The sequence below is a fragment of the Pipra filicauda genome, unplaced genomic scaffold, assembly GCF_003945595.2.
Source record: "Pipra filicauda isolate LSUMZ 115617 unplaced genomic scaffold, ASM394559v2 scaffold80_size11013439_pilon, whole genome shotgun sequence".
In the NCBI taxonomy this organism is placed as follows: domain Eukaryota; kingdom Metazoa; phylum Chordata; class Aves; order Passeriformes; family Pipridae; genus Pipra; species Pipra filicauda.
In genome coordinates, this window is record NW_024104987.1 from 5615611 (window position 1) to 5633186 (window position 17576).

The 17576-nt window shown below is 39.9% G+C and overlaps 1 protein-coding gene across 1 annotated transcript in view; it reads left to right on the forward strand.

Annotated features, from left to right (window-relative positions):
- The window catches only part of CA10 (carbonic anhydrase 10), a 185986-nt gene that overhangs the window by 64608 nt on the left and 103802 nt on the right, over window positions 1-17576 (forward strand). Inside the window, exon 4 of the mRNA XM_027749790.2 lies at window positions 9598-9740. Coding sequence (XP_027605591.1) covers window positions 9598-9740 — 143 coding nt within the window. The remainder of the gene's footprint in view (window positions 1-9597; window positions 9741-17576) is intronic.

The following is a 17576-nucleotide window of genomic DNA, read 5'->3' on the forward strand; positions in this document are numbered from 1 at the left end:
TTTTCAGACAAAGTGCATCCTTTCCTATCTTCCCTTATTTTCACCTGATTTCAGAGAATACATTTCAGCCTTTCTGAAAATTTGGCCAATGACAAGCCTTAAACTGATCATACCAGTGACCACCTGACATTCAGCTGATTAACAATACAGGATTTTTTTGGGTAGGAATGTATTTCCTATGCAGAGCATTTGTCCTGTGTGTGCACACAGGATACAGAAACCAGATAATGTAGCATGAAACAAGAAATACCCTTGCACTATCCCTTTACATCCCAGACAGGAATTCCCATGTGAGGTGTTTGTCAGGTGTTGTAAAGACCCATCAGATACAAACACTTGTTCAGGAGGAAGGGAGAAGACAGCAAGTGAGACTTCTAGGGAAGATCCTTAGTTATTGGTATCCCACCCAACCAGGTTTATCCTGAGTCAGAGGGACCACAAAGCCCTTTCTGCTCCTGCCTGTTGCATGTGCAGGGTACCAGAAACACCCCAGGAGTATTTCAGATAAATCACTTGGTACAACAGATCTAAACTGTCCCTAAAGATGCAAGCCCTGCTAGATAAGGATGAAGTTGGTTTCTGTGCTCAGCAGCAGCCCATCTGCAGAGGTTGGGTGCCACGTGCCATGTGTACAACATGTTGTCAGGGAGGCAGGGACCAGATTCTTCCCTAACAGAAATATCAGACCTTCAGAGTCCTCACCACAGAGGAAAACCAGCAGATCACCAGTGAAAGATCAATCACTGGACAGCAATTAGCTGAACAGTTTGATGTAGCAGCTGAGGAGAGGCCAAGGTTTCTTGCCATTCCAGAATATTTTGTAGTAACGCCTCTGTTCAGAGTTGTGGCTTGGCAGCACCATGGGGAAGTTCTAAGAGATCAGTATTGCCCACACAACATTTTTTCCCAGCCTGTAAGTGCCTCAAGTCAGCTGTCCTCAGGACTCCTGGCCTTTCCAAAATAATAAAAGTTACAGAGTCTCACTGTGGAAACAGCATCCCCAGGCAGAGCCAGAGCCCTGTGGGATGGGGTCAGAGAAACCTGATTATTCTAGAAAACACCAGAGCACAGAACATCACTGTTCCTGTCGTGAACTGTCATTACAGATACAAACTGCAGCACTCACTGGTGAACTCTGTGCTTGCTCCTCACTTGTCTTTGCAAGTCAGCAGAGCCAGGGCATTTCTGCATTCCTTGCTGTCATTACCTGTAAGAGTCTTGTGGGAAACCAAAATACTGCAGAGCTACAAGTCATTCTCAAGAGGCTGCCATCACACACAAATGTTTTGGAGAGTGGGGCTGGCTAACCCCTGCTAGATGGTCCTTACACCTACCCCTCCAAACTGAACCCCTTAATGCCCTGCAATTTCAGATTGGGATGCTCATTATATTCATCCTAACAAAGGAAGCACTAACAGATGCAGACATACACTGAATCTGGCAATAAATAGTTAAATTCCAACTCATTACCTGAGAGTTATGTTTGTTCTAGTAAGAGGATGCTGTGAAACACTGGGATACCCAGAAAGAGCACTTTTGATAGAATAAATACGCTGTCTTTTGTTATTTTTTATGTTCCTTCTTTCATTTATATTTTTCAGCAGAAGGATCGATAGTATCCCAGAGACATTAAAATAAAGCTGAATCTACAGAACAGAGCTCAAGGTATCTGCTGGATAAGCAGTCTTTCCCCTTTCCTTAAAACAATAAGTTCCAAATTACTTTTCTCTGAAGAACTTTCTGCTCTGTTCCGATTTCATCTAGGTGAAGAGCTTTCGTCACCTTTCTTCTGGACCTTCTTTAAAATCTTACATCTCACTTGCCCTGTCTCAGAACAGTCATTCATTTTAACAGCAACAGCCATAGTGCCCATTTTCACAGTACAAACAGACAAGCCAAAGATGAAGAAGCACGAGGAGGAAAGATTAGAGATCACACGATAGCCCAAAATCTGGGCTTCCTGCATTTCAGTCCAAAGCCCTGTTTAAAGTCCAGAACGACCATCACAGCTTCTTTTGCATTTCATCTTTTTCCCTTTCAGTCTGCACTTAAATCCAGGTCGAACTCTCCCTCTTTTCCACCCCCCAAATTACAATGAGTGTCAGGCAGATGTGCTCAGTTGTGATGCCAACTTGTTCTTTGCCTACTTCAAGGGCAATCTGTTGAACCCTGGCAGTGATTGATGACTGAGGGACTGACCAGACCTGATTAGAAAGTGCCAGCTGAGTGGCAGGTAATTGGTGCAGCTCATTACTCATAACACATCCCAGGCACTGGCAGGCAGAATGAGGGAGCCCAATGTCCCACAGTGGCAGGGGGTCTAGTCCATGTGTACCCTCTGTGTCCTGTGCTGAGAAAAGAGGGAGAGTGTGTTTCCTTCCTCCCTTCCCCTCTTTTATTTTTAGCTCTTTGCCAACAAGGATTTACTTTACCCAAGACTGACACTTTAATGAGCCATTTGTGCCAACTCCACTAAACATCCCAATTTCTTTTTAGCCTCTAAACCAAACTGTCCTTTAATCTGTTTTCATTTCCACTTCCTGCCATGGTTGTGCTAAACCTTTCAGGAGCAGGAACTTCACTCACATTACATGGAAAGACCATTTTCCCCAAGACTGTAATATCCTTTTGACTGGAATGAGAGAGAAGCACATTATATTTTCACAATAGTAGTAGCCATGGCCCTAGAAGATTGTTACTTGATGTTGCTTAGTTTTGGACCTGGATACACCACTGCCTATGGGTGCACATTCCTGCTGCCATATGAATAATGCAAAAAGAAAAGACAATAGGAAAAGCATCTGTAAGTGCCTTTATAAGCAGCTGACCTATATTTTTCAGAAGCACTAAAGTAGCATTTGATTGTATAGTTTTAATATGTGTGTTAACCCACCACAGTGTGGCAGAGAACAGTGTAATTACATACTGCTGTATAACTACTCTTTATCCCCAAATTAACATAATTTATAGAAGTGAATTAATCTGGTTTAATCACTGTAATGAACAAAGTGGAACTGTGTTCTACACTGGTATCCCAAATGTGTAGATAAAAATAAGTAAGAGCTTTGCAAGGCTAGAGGTCACTAATTGTGATTGCTAAATACTTTTTTCCAGGTAATACTCCCAATTTAAGAAAATGTTTAATTAGGCAGAAATAAGCAGCTATAATTTAAAAGGTAAATTGAAGAGGGCATTGCAGGATGCATCTGTTAAAGGCATAGCAGAAAACTACCACTTTTAAAAAGAAAATATCTTTCCAGAATCTTAAATCCTAATTTCCCCTTCCCAGTTTTCTGTTCTCTCATTTAACCAGTGCAGTTGTTAAACTTTTCTTGTCATTGAGAATCCTTCATAGAGAAGGAAGATGACATTTGAACAGACCAGTATGGAATTAGGAGTATGGAATTACTAGTATGTAGTATGATGCTGTTTGAGTTCTTCACAATTTTATTGTTTTTACATATTTCAGGATTTTCTGATGGAAATTTTTTTACTATCTCTTGAAAAATGGCAATGTGTCTTACTCTTGAGGATATATTTCATCTATCAACTCTTTGCTTCTCAAAAAGAAACCAGAATACTTTCAGTTCTCAAATTTGAAACCATTGTGATACTGTCTAATATTACTGCAGTCTGGAGGTTTCTGTGACCAATTACTGAGATGAATGCCATTCTATCCTCTGCCATTTCTTTGGTGTCCCTGATTTATCTCTCAAAGCCTTTATGACTCTACGTTTGGCTTTTATGTAGAAGCAGAGCAGGTCATGTGGTTATCCAGAGGCATTAGGATGATAATTTTCTTCAAGCTGAGTAGGTGGAAATAATTAATGGACTGCTTTATTGATGTACATAGATAGCTGATTCTCTCTGTGGTTTCAATTCCCAGCTTCAATAAAGTAGCTTGAGATTTTATCTGAGGGACCAGTAATTACACAGGGCAGGAATAAGCGTTGCACAAACACAATCTGATTGTGTTTTATGCCGTTGCCAGGCCAATGCTAAAGCTTAAAAACATAAACAAAGATCTGCTGCATGAATAAGTTGATGCCTTTCATTTAAACTCAAATTCTGGGGTAACTGGGGAAAAAAAAAAAAACACTCAGAAAAATCTGTGCTCTTGAAAGTTGAGCAAACTTCAAAGAGGAAGTTACAGTTTTACTGCAGCACAACACAGAAATAACTTTACTGTCTTGACTAGACTCCATCTCGTGTTATTGACAGTAGCAGATACCTTGGAAAAAATAAGCATCTATAAAAATAAACACCATAAAAAGAGGATCACATTTGCTACTTTTTGTCTCTCCAAGACTGATGCAGATTTTAAGTGAGGACTCTGGTAATTGAAGTCACTGTGGTTTTCATCCTAGAGTTCTGACCAACGCAAATGAATGTTAATTTTCTCAATTTATACTAAATGTCAGTTTTCTGATGCTTGATTTTGAGACAGTCTCTCAGATTCAATCCCCATAAAGAAGCTCCTGTGTGGGAATGTCCCTTGGCACCTTGTAAGCAATAGGGGCAAGGATTGATACAGCTTTGCTGTCACAGTCTTTCGTGTGCTCCTCTTACAACTGTTCCTACAGACTCAGTCAAGATTCCTTGATTCTCACACTCTTAAAAAAGTTATTAGTGGCTTTTAAACCTTTAGAAAATTGTTCTTTGATATCTTTTGGCAGGTCTTATTTCAGTCCTATAATTAACTTGACAGATTCTATCATCTTTTCCATCTTTGTTATTTAGACACCATTTTTTGAAGGAAGCTCCCTTACTTCTGGCCACCTCCTTTATTTCCCTGTTGAAGCTTGCTGCCTTCTTGGTCCTATTTAAACAAAGGCTCAAAACAACCCAGAATACCTTAACACTTAGTTTCTAATCTGGCAATTGCAGTATCCATTTTACCATTCAGGTGTTGTTTTTTTAAAAACAAACAAACAAACAAACAAACCCACCATTTTTATCTACACAAAAATTAACTGCATAAGGTTTTCATTCCTATAGAGATTCAGTGTAGTATGATACCCATGATACAATCATAGAATCATTAAGGTCAGAAAAGAATTCTAAGATCAGAGTCCAACCATTAACCCAAACTCCAGGTCCACCACTAAACCATGTCACTGAGCACCCCATCTGCACATTTTTTGACACAAAAAAAGTGTTGCTTCTGTAGTTACTCCTAAACCAGAGACCTTGCATTGCTCAGACTGAATCAGTTAACACTGCTTGCCTGTCCACAGCCCTTTCACAGCCTCAACCTTTGAGTCCAGCATCATTTTCCCCCCAAAATGAAGCAGTTAAGATGCCATACACAGCACACACCTATGTTCCCATCCTGGGAGAACTGCTGCCTCCTCTCCCAGCACGGATGCAGCCTGTTCCCATCAACACACACTGCAGGCAATACCATTATGCTTATCTGTGAGTTTGCTGTACCTGCAGAAGGGCATCCTTATGGGGCACTCATTGCTTTCCCCTGGAGAGGGGAGGCTCATATTTATTTAGGCAAATCCTTGGTGCTCATCACCAGGAGAACAGCATTCAATCCTTGCTTTATTGTCCTAGCTGCTATTATTTCACTGTTGTTATGCATAGGTTTGGTAAAAGCCATCAGAATCCCTCATTCTGTTGTGTCATGCTGATACTAGAGCATCTCCATATATCTCAATATAAATTGTTCCCAGTAAATTGAAAAGAGAGCAGCTGCAATAAGATACAGACTGAATAAAGATGTCAGAGATTTCTGCATCAGTATAAAATATAAGTAATGCCTCTCACCATATAACATGCACAAAAGTCTGTTGTCCACAGTGCACCAACATACAGAGGAAATAAACTTTGAATTTCCTTTTCTGCCGTGAGAAGGTGGAAGGCATTGATCAGACAAAACCTTATCACCTTATGTCTGTGTAATATGTTTGCAAAGGCTCAGCTCTCAAGTGCTGAAAGTTTAGGGAGATTTATAGAGGAAGGCAGAGACGACACGATCGCTATATATAGACTTTTGGTACAATAACCAGGAGCTGGAGCACCTTGTTAAATGAGATTTTGAGCTGGTATGTGGGCTGCATGCAAACCAGCATGTCAGAGTAGCTCCTGTACAGCACAGGAGCCAGGCTGCTGTCTGAAATGCTTCAGAGGTCCACACAGAGAAGCAGCATATTCCATACACGACTAGATTTTTTATGGAAATACAACAGAATTGTGGGGAAGGAGATGCTGTTTCATTAATGACTTAATCCCTAGTAGAATCTTGTCTGCTACCTAAGGTGGTATAAAAAAAAAAAAATGAATATTTTTATATGTTTTCTACATTCATGCACTAATTTCTTTAGACTTAACAGTTAATTCAGTACTTGAGTTTAATTTAAACCTTGGTTTCCTACATGAACCTCCTAAGATTTTTCTATTGCAGTTTTTAATACTTTTAGATTACTTTGAGCATCTAAGCAGCAGCACTAATTACTTTAATTAAATGTAATCAGACATTAATATTGCTTAATATCCCCATCCACTAGTTAACTCAGGTGTGCAATCTTAGGCCAGTCATCCTTAATTAACCTTGGGTTGAGGCACCAGCAAAGTCATTCTGATCACTGGGGTAAGTTCACCATTGCTGCACTTTTTGTGCTCACAAACAAAAACCAGCGACAGGCACCTATTGGAGAGGTTGGGCAGCACGAGTGTCCAAGGCATGTGGAAGGAATCAAAGACTGCAGCACAGACTTACCTGTCTGGGGCCAACTCTGCCTTTGCAGCACAACACCCCGACTCTGGAGCTCCTCCTGGGGACACGCTGGTGTGACAGGCACAGCACGGAGGGCAAGTTCCCTGTCAAAACCAGAAATAACATTATAAAACACCCCCTCGTAGCAGATATTTTCCAGCGAGGCTTCTCTGGGTCAATGCCAGTTACATCATAAATTGTTTAACTACTATCAGCTTGAAGGTAATGGACTGGCCTGTTTGGTTTGCCATTTTATTGCACTTACCATGTCCAGTTTGTTTATTTATTTTTTAAAAGCTTGCTAAAAACTTGTTTCTGACCAAAATGGGGTTTTCTTTTATAATACCTTAAACCATTGAAGCAACAGATTTCCCTTTTAATGTTTTCCCTCTTGATCCTACAGCCCTACAGTTTCATCATTAATTCATTTTTTTTTAAATAACAACACAGATAATACCACAGGGGAATTTATCAAGGGAAACCAGGCTATCTCAATTAACCTAAACTTTTATTTTAGGTCTCTGTATAAAGAGGGATTTTCTCTCTGACAAAAGCAGAAGTGAGCTCCTATGGTATTTCTCTTAAACAAAACAAAACAAAACAAAACCAACAACAAACCCCAAATAATTGTGTGCTGATTTAGTTTTAATTGCACTACATGTATTTTATTCATTTCAAAGCATTAGCCCTATCATTTGGTATACTCTGAACTTCCCTAGTCTTGCATATCAGCAGTGGAAGTGGGAATTGACTGGGAGGACAAAAAGAGGAGTCAGAGAAATTTTAAGACCATGCTGCCAATTCATTTTTCTGGTCACAGAAAGCTTCACTTATTTTTAGAGACCTTCCATCTGACCTTCTCTGGGGTGGTTTCACACTGGGTTTATTATTCAAATAAAAGATTACTGACATAATTTGATGTGGGCATCTGCAGTACTGGGCATTTTTGGGTGCTATTCCCTGATCACTGCTTTCCCAGGGCTGTAAAGCATTACAGTATCCATCCCTCCTTGGAGATTTCATGCAGTTCATACTAAGAGGAGTGTCTGAATTCAGTGTCTGTTTCAGCTGTTAAGAAAAGATATGTCACCAGTGAATTTAAGGTTTTAACAGCACACAGTCACTTCAAATTTGTATGCAAGGAGGCTTTAAACTTTGCTGGCTGCACCATTTCAGTGTTGACTAATAGAGTTCACCTGCCTGTGGAGCACCTGTGGCTGCACAGCCAGACTGGCACAAAGAAAGAAAAAGTTTCAGCTGAAAATTGAGTTTTCAGGTATTCTGTAATAAAAGTAACATCTGTGGACAATAGCACATGAACTACTGGAGTAAGCAAATACTCAACAGCTGCAAAACACTTTCCATCACTCCTGCACAGACACTCACCCTGAAGTTCTGCTGTGCAAGCAACAGCCAAAGAATCCCCCAGAAAGTTTATCTAGTTTTGTAGAAAAGTTACACAAACCAAAGTTTTACACCTACATCCACTCCAACTTAGAGGGCAAAAAGAACTGAAATCTATAAAACACTCACCCAGATCACCCGTTTTCCACCTTTCTCCTCTCCAAGGAATATCCTCCCAATGGTTAAAGTCTACAAAAACGTGAGGGCCAAATCCAGCCACAACTCCATGTAGCTCCCCCCGGAGTACCCAAAAACTGCAAGCGGGAGCACTTATTCACACTGCAAAGCCCCGATTACAGGAACCAAAAAGCTTTTTATAGCCCACTGATGGGTTGTTTGCAGCTCCACCCACCGTGAGAAGCACCTGTGCTCCTACCCCAGGGCCCCAGCAGTCCCCCAGTCTGGGTTTTTAGGCTTTGCCACACCCAGCTGGTGCATTAGAAGAATACTTTGAGGCTTGAAGGCTATGGAAACTTTTAACAAGTGAAAAGAAAAAAAGAAATAAAGCCAAAAAGCAGCAACAACATTTGCACCTGTGAAATTTTCACCTGCTACACAAAATTACAGAACAGTTCTGATAAAGTCAGAGTTGCCTCATGTGCCTTAGGGGCAAAGTGTTCAGACACAATCTAGATGTGTCCTTTGTGTGTCTTGTAGTTGCTCTTCACTCATTTAGTCAGAAATTTTTTCAGCACCCAAAGAGAAGTTCAGGTTGATCTTGTCTATAACTTGCAGATTAGATGCAGTGTGACCTTCAGCCTGCAGTTACAAGAATTAATATGTATCTACACCACTTTTTTTTCCAATTAGGGGTGCAGAAAGTAACTCAGTTTATCCACAGTCAGGGCCCCTCCATGTTCCAAGCCATTGCACATCCATGGAAAGAATTATTCTTCCTCACTACCTTTCCAGCAAGATTTTCTTTAGATCAAAACTTTGTCTAAAGAAAGGTTTGGGTGAACAGAATTTGGTAGAATGTGTCTGGAGAGCAGTTCTGTTCTCTGGGATCACCATATGTGAGTTTCAGTTACAACATTTCTGTGATTTGTAATGATTTTTCCCAAATATGAAGGCTTTTAAAAAAGCTGAGTAGAATGGGACAGTTTCAGTCCAAGGACACGTTGAATATATGCAAAGTTAGCATAAGGACTAGTGAGTCACATTCCTATTGCTCAGTAAATATTCTGTAATAGCAAAGGAGCTATTTGTTATTGAACCTGGGATTACTTCAAAAGAGGAAAAAAAAACAGCCCAGCCTTCTTTCTTAATACAAAACTATATGAAACAACATGTTTTAGCTTTTGTGTATGAAGTTCTGAATTTCAAGTGCTAGATGAGTTTGCCTGTTTTCAGTTAAACCTCTGTGTGCAGACAATCTGACAGTTTGATTACCTGCCCATCTGCCCTGCATGTGTTGCTCCAGTCTTTCCAAACTTTCCTTAAACTTGCACTCTTCTTCTGTTTTACAGTGCCCTCCTTTTGGGGTTTGGTGAACTCAGCTTGGAATCTTTGCTCTGTTGGGAAGAGACAGTCACCTGTCAATATTGAAACCAGCCATATGATTTTCGATCCCTTCTTAACTCCACTCCGCCTGAACACAGGGGGAAGAAAGGTAGGTGTTCATGTTCTGGTGCACAAAATAAAGGAAGTTAGTAGACTTGAAAAACATTTCCTATATTTTATATTTCTAAAGCATTTACTTTCATCTATCAGCTTTGAGGCAGAATAACAATGTAGTGCGTTTTAAGGACACTCCTCAAATAACTAAATTATCAATTCTGTTTATCCAACTGAAGGGTTGATACTTCAATTCTGAAATTGTTTTATAAATAAAACACCTCGAACCTGTCAGCAGTCTTGGAAACACTCATTAGTTTCTAATGCTTTTGCCTTGCTTCCCTTGTGTGGGGGTGCTTAAAAGGGTATTTTAAAGTTTTTATTGCTTATTCCGTGCAGGCAGTTGTCTCTTATTCAATCTGTAGCACAGAACAATGCAGATGAAAAGGCTCTGTAACTTACAATATCAGAGCAAGCAGAGACTCTAACAAAGGGTTATTTGAAAATGATTTATCTTCCTTCGCTTGTTGTCATGACAAATGAGATATCTGCTGGAAACAGCAGAGATTTTAGGAATTTGCTCTGTACATCACATGGAGGTTCTGGTGGTACATGTGCAAATACATCAGAATTGATGTAAAGCTTCATCACAGAAATGATGAAAAGGTGCTGTTGTTATTACTGAAGGACAGTAATGCTTCCAACTGTGGCCCAGATTCCAGGGTAATATATACATTTTGCTTTTTAAACAGAAATGTGTTGAGGTTTTTCATTTTGATACAAAAAAAAAAAAAAGAGGAGTTTTATTGACATTGCTGTTTGTGTAAAGGGTTAAATATTTCCCATTATTTATAAGTTACAGAATGACAAAATGAGAAACTCAAGAAGGTGGAAGTTGTCAGTGAGTCGAGCCCAGGAGGTTCAGAATATTCAATGTCCTTACCAATCCTAAGAATTCAACTGGGTTTTTGTACCAGCTCAGAGTGAAGCAAATGCCTGATTATTGATAAAATTTCAGAGGCACTGACAAGCTGGGAGATGCTACATCATTAATGAAGTGTTCTTACCATGCTCACAAATATTATCCTGCAGTGATGGCCTTCAACCATGTCACGAGAACAGGATTTGTGCTGGTTGTGGTTTTTTTCAGAGAGGTTTCTAAAACATTTGAATCAAAATTTTCCTTTGAGAAAAAGATTGCAATTTTGATGCCTTGCTAAAAATTCTTTGCTCATAGTTAAGGCTTCAGTGGGGGTTTGCTTTGGCAGGTAGTATATTTGTGTTCACTTCTTGGGGAATGTTTTTTGTATGTTAAAAATAGAGGTGTGTTTCAGATGGGCTGAAGCATTTCAGTTTTCAGCGCTCTGAACCACTTGCTACAGCAGCCAAGGAATTTCTTAGACAAGACTTAACTGTGATTATGCTGAACATGAAAGGATTTTATGGAACTGATCCTAAGAAAAATGGTGAATAAATAAAAAAGGGATTTGATGTGGTTTCAAATCGGAGTTATAATAAGCTAGCTTACATGCAAAGTGAACAAGAGAGACAGCTAGATGCACACAGTCAGAATTATAAACCTCTTTTGGAAAGGGTGCTGGGAGGAGAGTCAAGCTGTAAGAGAGCACTAGATGGAAGGAAATGTTCAGTGCAGTTTTCTTGGAAGAGTAACTTCAAATTTTTAACAGATTTTTTTTTTAATTAAATTAGAAATCAGCTTTATTTGAGTTTGAAAAATATTTACTTACTTTTGAAAACAACATTTCTACTTTGTGTTCTTCACTTTTGAAATTAACTTAAGAAGGAACAGGAGTGGTTCACCCACAGGAACAGAATCCAAGACCAGTCTGGAGAAATTCAAATAATACCTGAGTGATATGATCACAGACTTAATAATTCCTCTTTCATTCCCTACCACTCATTTCCCTTGGGCTTTGTTTTTGGGCAGTGAAGAGCATTGCTTAAGTTCTGTAAACCAGTTACATGTTTAATTCTCACTTTCCACCCTGGCAGGCCAAAACTGTTCCAAGCCATTCCATTGCAGAATTTCTACCTAAAGTTTCTACCCTAAGCACATACCTTTCTAGCCTGTTCCTTTGGACAGTTTATTCTATTTCGATGTTAGTAATGGAAGCCTTTTAGTAAACGAAATTGAGACTTTCCTACAATTTTTTAGACCACTTGGAAATATAGTAATGTTTTTCTTTTTCCTAAAGAAAAGGAAGGATCTGACAGGAGAATATGAAGAACAACATCACTGTTTTCCTGCCCCTCAGCCTACAAGGGGAGAAAAGCACACTCTGTGGCCTGTTACACATCAGGTGTCTTAACAGTTACTTCTGGTCTGAGGCTTAGAAGAAAATTTTCCCCATTCTATTCAGGAGCAAAAGGGATGGCAATGCAATTTGCCAAATATTGATACCACTTTGATCCAATTTTTAGCAGTAAAGTTTCAGTGAGCAATAATATATTGCTTTACATGCTGTCCAACAACTGCAGGGCGGTATCAGGTCACACGATTTGCAATTCAAGCACCATCAGATGTTATTCTGAATTGTGCTGTGTTATTTTGTGTGTGTGATTCTCCATTTCCTGAGAAAGTGGCTCTTCAGGTCCTGAAGGCTGAGCATCATTGATAGAGATAATTGGATTTCAAGATCCAGAATCTCAGCACAAGATACTTAATGAGTTTACATGCAGATAAATTCCCCAGAAGAAATGCTGCTTTTGAGGGAACTCCCCAGGTTTCAGTTCTCTCTCAGGCCCAGCTTTGTCTCTTGATTATCCATTTTAGTGAATTTAGCATGCAGCCCCTTTCAGATAAACAGCCCTTTTTTAATAAACAATGCAAACCCTTATTAATTTGCAAATCACACTCCTTCACTCTGTCACAAACAATGACATCGTTTGACTTCCTCTGCCTTTTTGCTTTGGATTCACACGAGCACCAAAGCAATCAGCAACAGCACAACAGAATAACTTCCAGTGTAGTCTGGTGACATTTAGGCAGAAAGCACTGTGGGTTTCAGTCTCCAGGGATTTCCAGCCTGTCATGGATGATTGTGGTGGATGAACAAACCCCCTCCCTTCCCACTGAGCGAATCCTCTGCTGGAATTCCTTCCTCCGTTCACCAGTGCGAGAGCTCTGCCTTTGCTCCCCCAAAATTTGTCCCCTGTCTTACTGTAGCCCATCTGCCTTTGATCTCCTGGTTTTCCGTGGACTTAATTTCAAAGCCCTATTTCCATGATTGTTTAAAACTACACTACAGTTCCTGGCCATAATTTTTTTTTTTCTCCTAAAAACCTGTTAAGCAACAGCTTTTGCTTTAGACACTGAGTGCATCCCTGCCAATTAATTAAACCTTGTCACATCAGGGACACTGTGTCTTACTAATCATTTTAGGTCACACTCAAGGACTTAAATTGTGGCCTAAAGCAGGTAAAACTCTGTTTAAAAATCACTTTATTTTTAAGACAGGGAAGGACATTGTACCTGATGTTGACCTCTGGGGAAATAAATAAATCGATGTCTGCTGGCCAAGGACTGTTACAGACGTTCTAGAGCTCAGTGTGCATAAATGGAAGCTACTCAGCAAGATCCATCTGCCTGCTCACATGGAACATAAATGAATGCAATCACGTATTATTTAAATTAATATCTTTATAAATAATTGGTTCGTTCTGTGCATCACAAGATAACGGCGACATTTAGCAGCTTCTAAACTAAAACAGGATAGGGGAAAAGAGATTTATGAATTGAAATCAGTTAAATGGTTTCTCTGCCAGCTAGCTCTGATTCCATGCTGTTCAATCAATTCAGAGTATTACTAGCATTTTTCTCAAGAGTGCAATATATGACAACTGCCAAGCTTTGCTTTGGTGATTACTAAAAGGACAGATACTGGTGTGAACCATATTTCAGCACTGCAGGAATATAAAAAATGAATTGTTAGAAATGGTCCAGGAGGAATGGATAGCAATAAGACATCAATGTCATCTGTAAACTGACTTGTGATAAATTTTTAGAGGGCTTAATAATATGATTTTTGATTTAGAGTGGCTTTAGAAAGTCAAAAGTCTGATGCAAACATCAAAAACTTAAATAAATAAAAAATGAAATGCATTGCTGCTTAAGTAATTGTTTCTAATGCTTCTACAGTATTTCATGTTCTCAGATGTGTTAGTAAGTGAACATGAAAAGAAAGCAGCAGGTAAGATAACTTGTTTATTCACCCTCATCATTGACTTCAGAACAGGAAAACAATGTTAAGGACTATTTCAGTAGGACTTGCAAACTTTGCTGTTAGTAGACCAGATATAGGGAAAAATATATGTTCAGGGTCTAGATTTACTCTCTGTTGGGACTTCTTTTTCCTTATCACTTCAGTTGCCCTTGAGACTGAATCAGTTTGGAACACGTGAGGACTCAGATGTGCATCTCAATGTGCTCTTAATTCCTGGTTGTCTTTGATAACAGAGCAACACTGAAATCACGAAGGAGCCCTGAATGGGTGCAAGAATGTACTTCTGCAGCTTCTTCATAGCATAAAGAGTTTTTTGCTCCAGTGTAACTACTCTGCTTGACATTTAGCCATGTCTAGTGTCATAAAACAAGCTCACTTGTCTGTCATGGGAAGCTTCTTGGGAGATCCTGGGCTTGGCCAGAAGTGATTCAGGGGGGCTGACTCCACAGGCTCACTGGTTTGGAGCTCTCAATTTGGCAGCAGTACCTTTCAAATTATATGTTAGACCATCTCTCAGCTGCAGTTTTATAGTAATTCAGAGCAGCCCATGGTGTCCTTGCAAAGGTGGGTTTGCTGCCCCTGGAATTGCATTCAGTGCATGTCACCTGAACCACCAAGGGCTCTGCTGTTACGGACACTGGGCAGTCAGTCCATTAGAAAGAAGGGTAAAGACTCTGAGGGATTACTGAAGCTGTGATAACTGATACCAGCCAAAGGTCTTGTCCATTCTTTGTCCCTCCTCATGTTTATTTCAATAAGTTGCTTTCCAGTTTTCAGTTCCTAATGATGAGACTTCAAAAAAACCAAAAAAGACTGGAGCAGCAGCTGGCCTCCAACTACTAAACAGCTGAGTTAATATTGTTCTTAATGCCCTATTTTTATCTTCTAATAGACATTGTGCATTGCTTTTATTTGGATTTATTTCATCCTGCACTTGGGTCTATTTATAAACCTAGGTATTTATTTCAAGCCTTGCAGAAGTAGAAGGCTACTTGTGTTTCCACGTGATTCTGTACTTGGGGCTGTACTCACTGATATGAAAAGACTGAAGATTTCTTCCCCTCACACTGATCCTGCTGTTATAGCAAAGGTCTCCTCACACCACGTGCTTTAAATTAAATACAATTTTGGATTTTCGCACTGTTAAAACACATTCCCTGGTCTCAGAAGGATGATTCATTCTTAGCTTTTCTGTTGTTGTTGTTACAAACATTATTAAATGTATAACATATTGAAACTTAGTAAGATACAGTAATATTTTATTGAAAGTGGGTATTTTTGGCACAGTATCAAAGAAATGTTGTTAACTGAGAGCCCTCTGTAATAAATGGGGATGTTCCATGTAATTTTGTACACAGAAGCTGGATCATATAATCAAAATCAAGATATCTGAGGAAGGTGCAGGCACACATAAGGTGGTTGTTCAGCTGCCACCAGTTCATCAGGTGGCAAAACACTTGCCATACCAACCAGAAATAATGAGGATCCACATCCCTCTCCTACTGGTAAATCCTGGCCCCACCATTTTACAAGTCTGGGTTTGCAGTTCAGTGGCAAAAGGCTGCAACTTACATATATTGGAGACTTCTTTTCCTTTTCAGAAAGCAAATGTTGGTTCAGTTCTGTTCAGTCCTCAGTCCTTTAGGAAGGTGACATCCAGAACTTTAAATAGCTCTATAGCTGTAGTGGCTGCCATCACCTGTGTTTGAAATTGCTCTGGAATTCTGTAACAGTGTGGATTAGGGCACTTGTGTGTGTGGAGAGAGACTTTATAATGTGTGTTGGGTGTCTGCTGCCCATGTAGGCAGGAGATCACTTGGGCTGAAGGTCTGTTTGTGGCAGCAAGGTGCTGATCCAGCTTTCCCAACAGTTCTACAGGCAGCAGGCACAGGGATTGCTGTTGGCAGCTCTGAAGGGTGAGCTGTCAGGGACTCAGTTCTTGACAAATTAAGGAAGCTGGGGAAAAGGTTTTCTTTTTTTTTTTTTTTTAGTAACTCTCCCTTTCATCCATACTGGCTAAATCAAGCAATCACCAGATATTTGGTGGGGGTTTCTGCCTGCCTGGCAGCTGGAGCTGGTACTGTATAATAGGCACTTGTCAATTCTGCTGTGACATAAATGGAACTGCTGCCAAGGTGAGATACAAATTGCCCTGGCACTCAAATGTGCTGTTCAGAATTCTGAGTAGAACTTGGTGTTAGAGAGAAGTGCGAGTTCATTGTTTCTGCTCTCAGTACTGTTAATCCCCAATGGTTGAAAATTGAAGCAGGCACAGTTTGCTTATAGATAGAAGAATTAAACTACGTATTTTAGGATTAGATTCTAGAAAGGAGCTTAAGGGAAAAAACTGAAAAACAGTCGTCAATGAACTGTATCTAATAATCAAAAACAAATCTGTGGATCAGCAGCTCCTCATCTAACTGGGATCTGGATGGTAGAGCAGTGGGGGCAGTTAAGCTGAGTGTCATCCAACAGGCTGAGGGAAACCATCAGCAGATGATTCTGGAGCAGAGAAGGAAAATGTGCATAAACTGGGGGTAAGAAACTGTTCTTAATGTAAGGGACATTGTATGCCACAGGGTGTTATAGACCTGGCGAGAAAATCGGGAAGATAAAATTATCCTTTGGCATGTACCCTGTTTTATTTGGGATGTGTTGTTCCTGTTCAGAAAGCCACAGGGAATGAGAGCTCATGGTAGTCCTGTTAGATGTGTGGTATCCTTGTGTCACTTAGGTAAGTGTTTGAATCAGTAACTCTTGTTTGTGTTATGTAACTTTGAACTGAATCCATTATAACTGAGCAGTTTTACCTCCAGCCTTTTTATCAAGTTATTGCTTCTGTCCCTGAGCAACAAACAGACCCAAATTATCAAGTTAGGCCTGATAATGGAAATTTTAGTCTTTAAGCTGAAAAGAGAGAATAAAGTTAAACTTCCCTACCAGAAATCACTGGGGAGGTTATTTTAAATATAAAATGTGAAGAAGATGATTAAAATAAACATTTTCTCCTGTAAACTTGCATAGAAGAAGAGTGCATACTGCCCTCTTATTAACAATTCAGTGCCACCTGTCCCAGGGAAGCTGTTCAGCAGAAGAGGATGTTGCACAGAACACAGTAATATGGCCTGTTGCCACACATATATTTGGGATACACATTATAGCTGTTGCCTAAAGATCAGGACTCAAAAAAGACTCTCCAGGCAAATGGAGGAGGAGGAAGGGGAAGGAGAAGAGTGGGCAAGTGCTAATAAGTACAAATTGTGTCTCTTTGCTTTCCATGGGTGTTTGTAAAGGAATGTTTAAAAGGTAAAAAGGAGTGGGTTTGCCCTTTACTCCTGTATCCTTTCTTCTGTACCCCAGCCAGCAGCTGGAGGCAGCATATCAACATCATCATTTGCTGCTGATAGCATTAAATCCATACACTCACATTCTGCAGTGCTCCTTCCCTGCCACACAAAGAGTGCAAAGGAATTCATCACAGACATGACTTTAAATCACAGCACCTTCCAGGGCTATGCCAGTGGCAGCACAGCTGTGCTGAGGTGGCACTTGAAAGCTCCTATGAAGATACCTTTTTGCCTTAATTAAGTATTTATCCTTAACTAAGTTATTTCATCTACTCCTATTTTGTGTAGGGCTATTTAAGA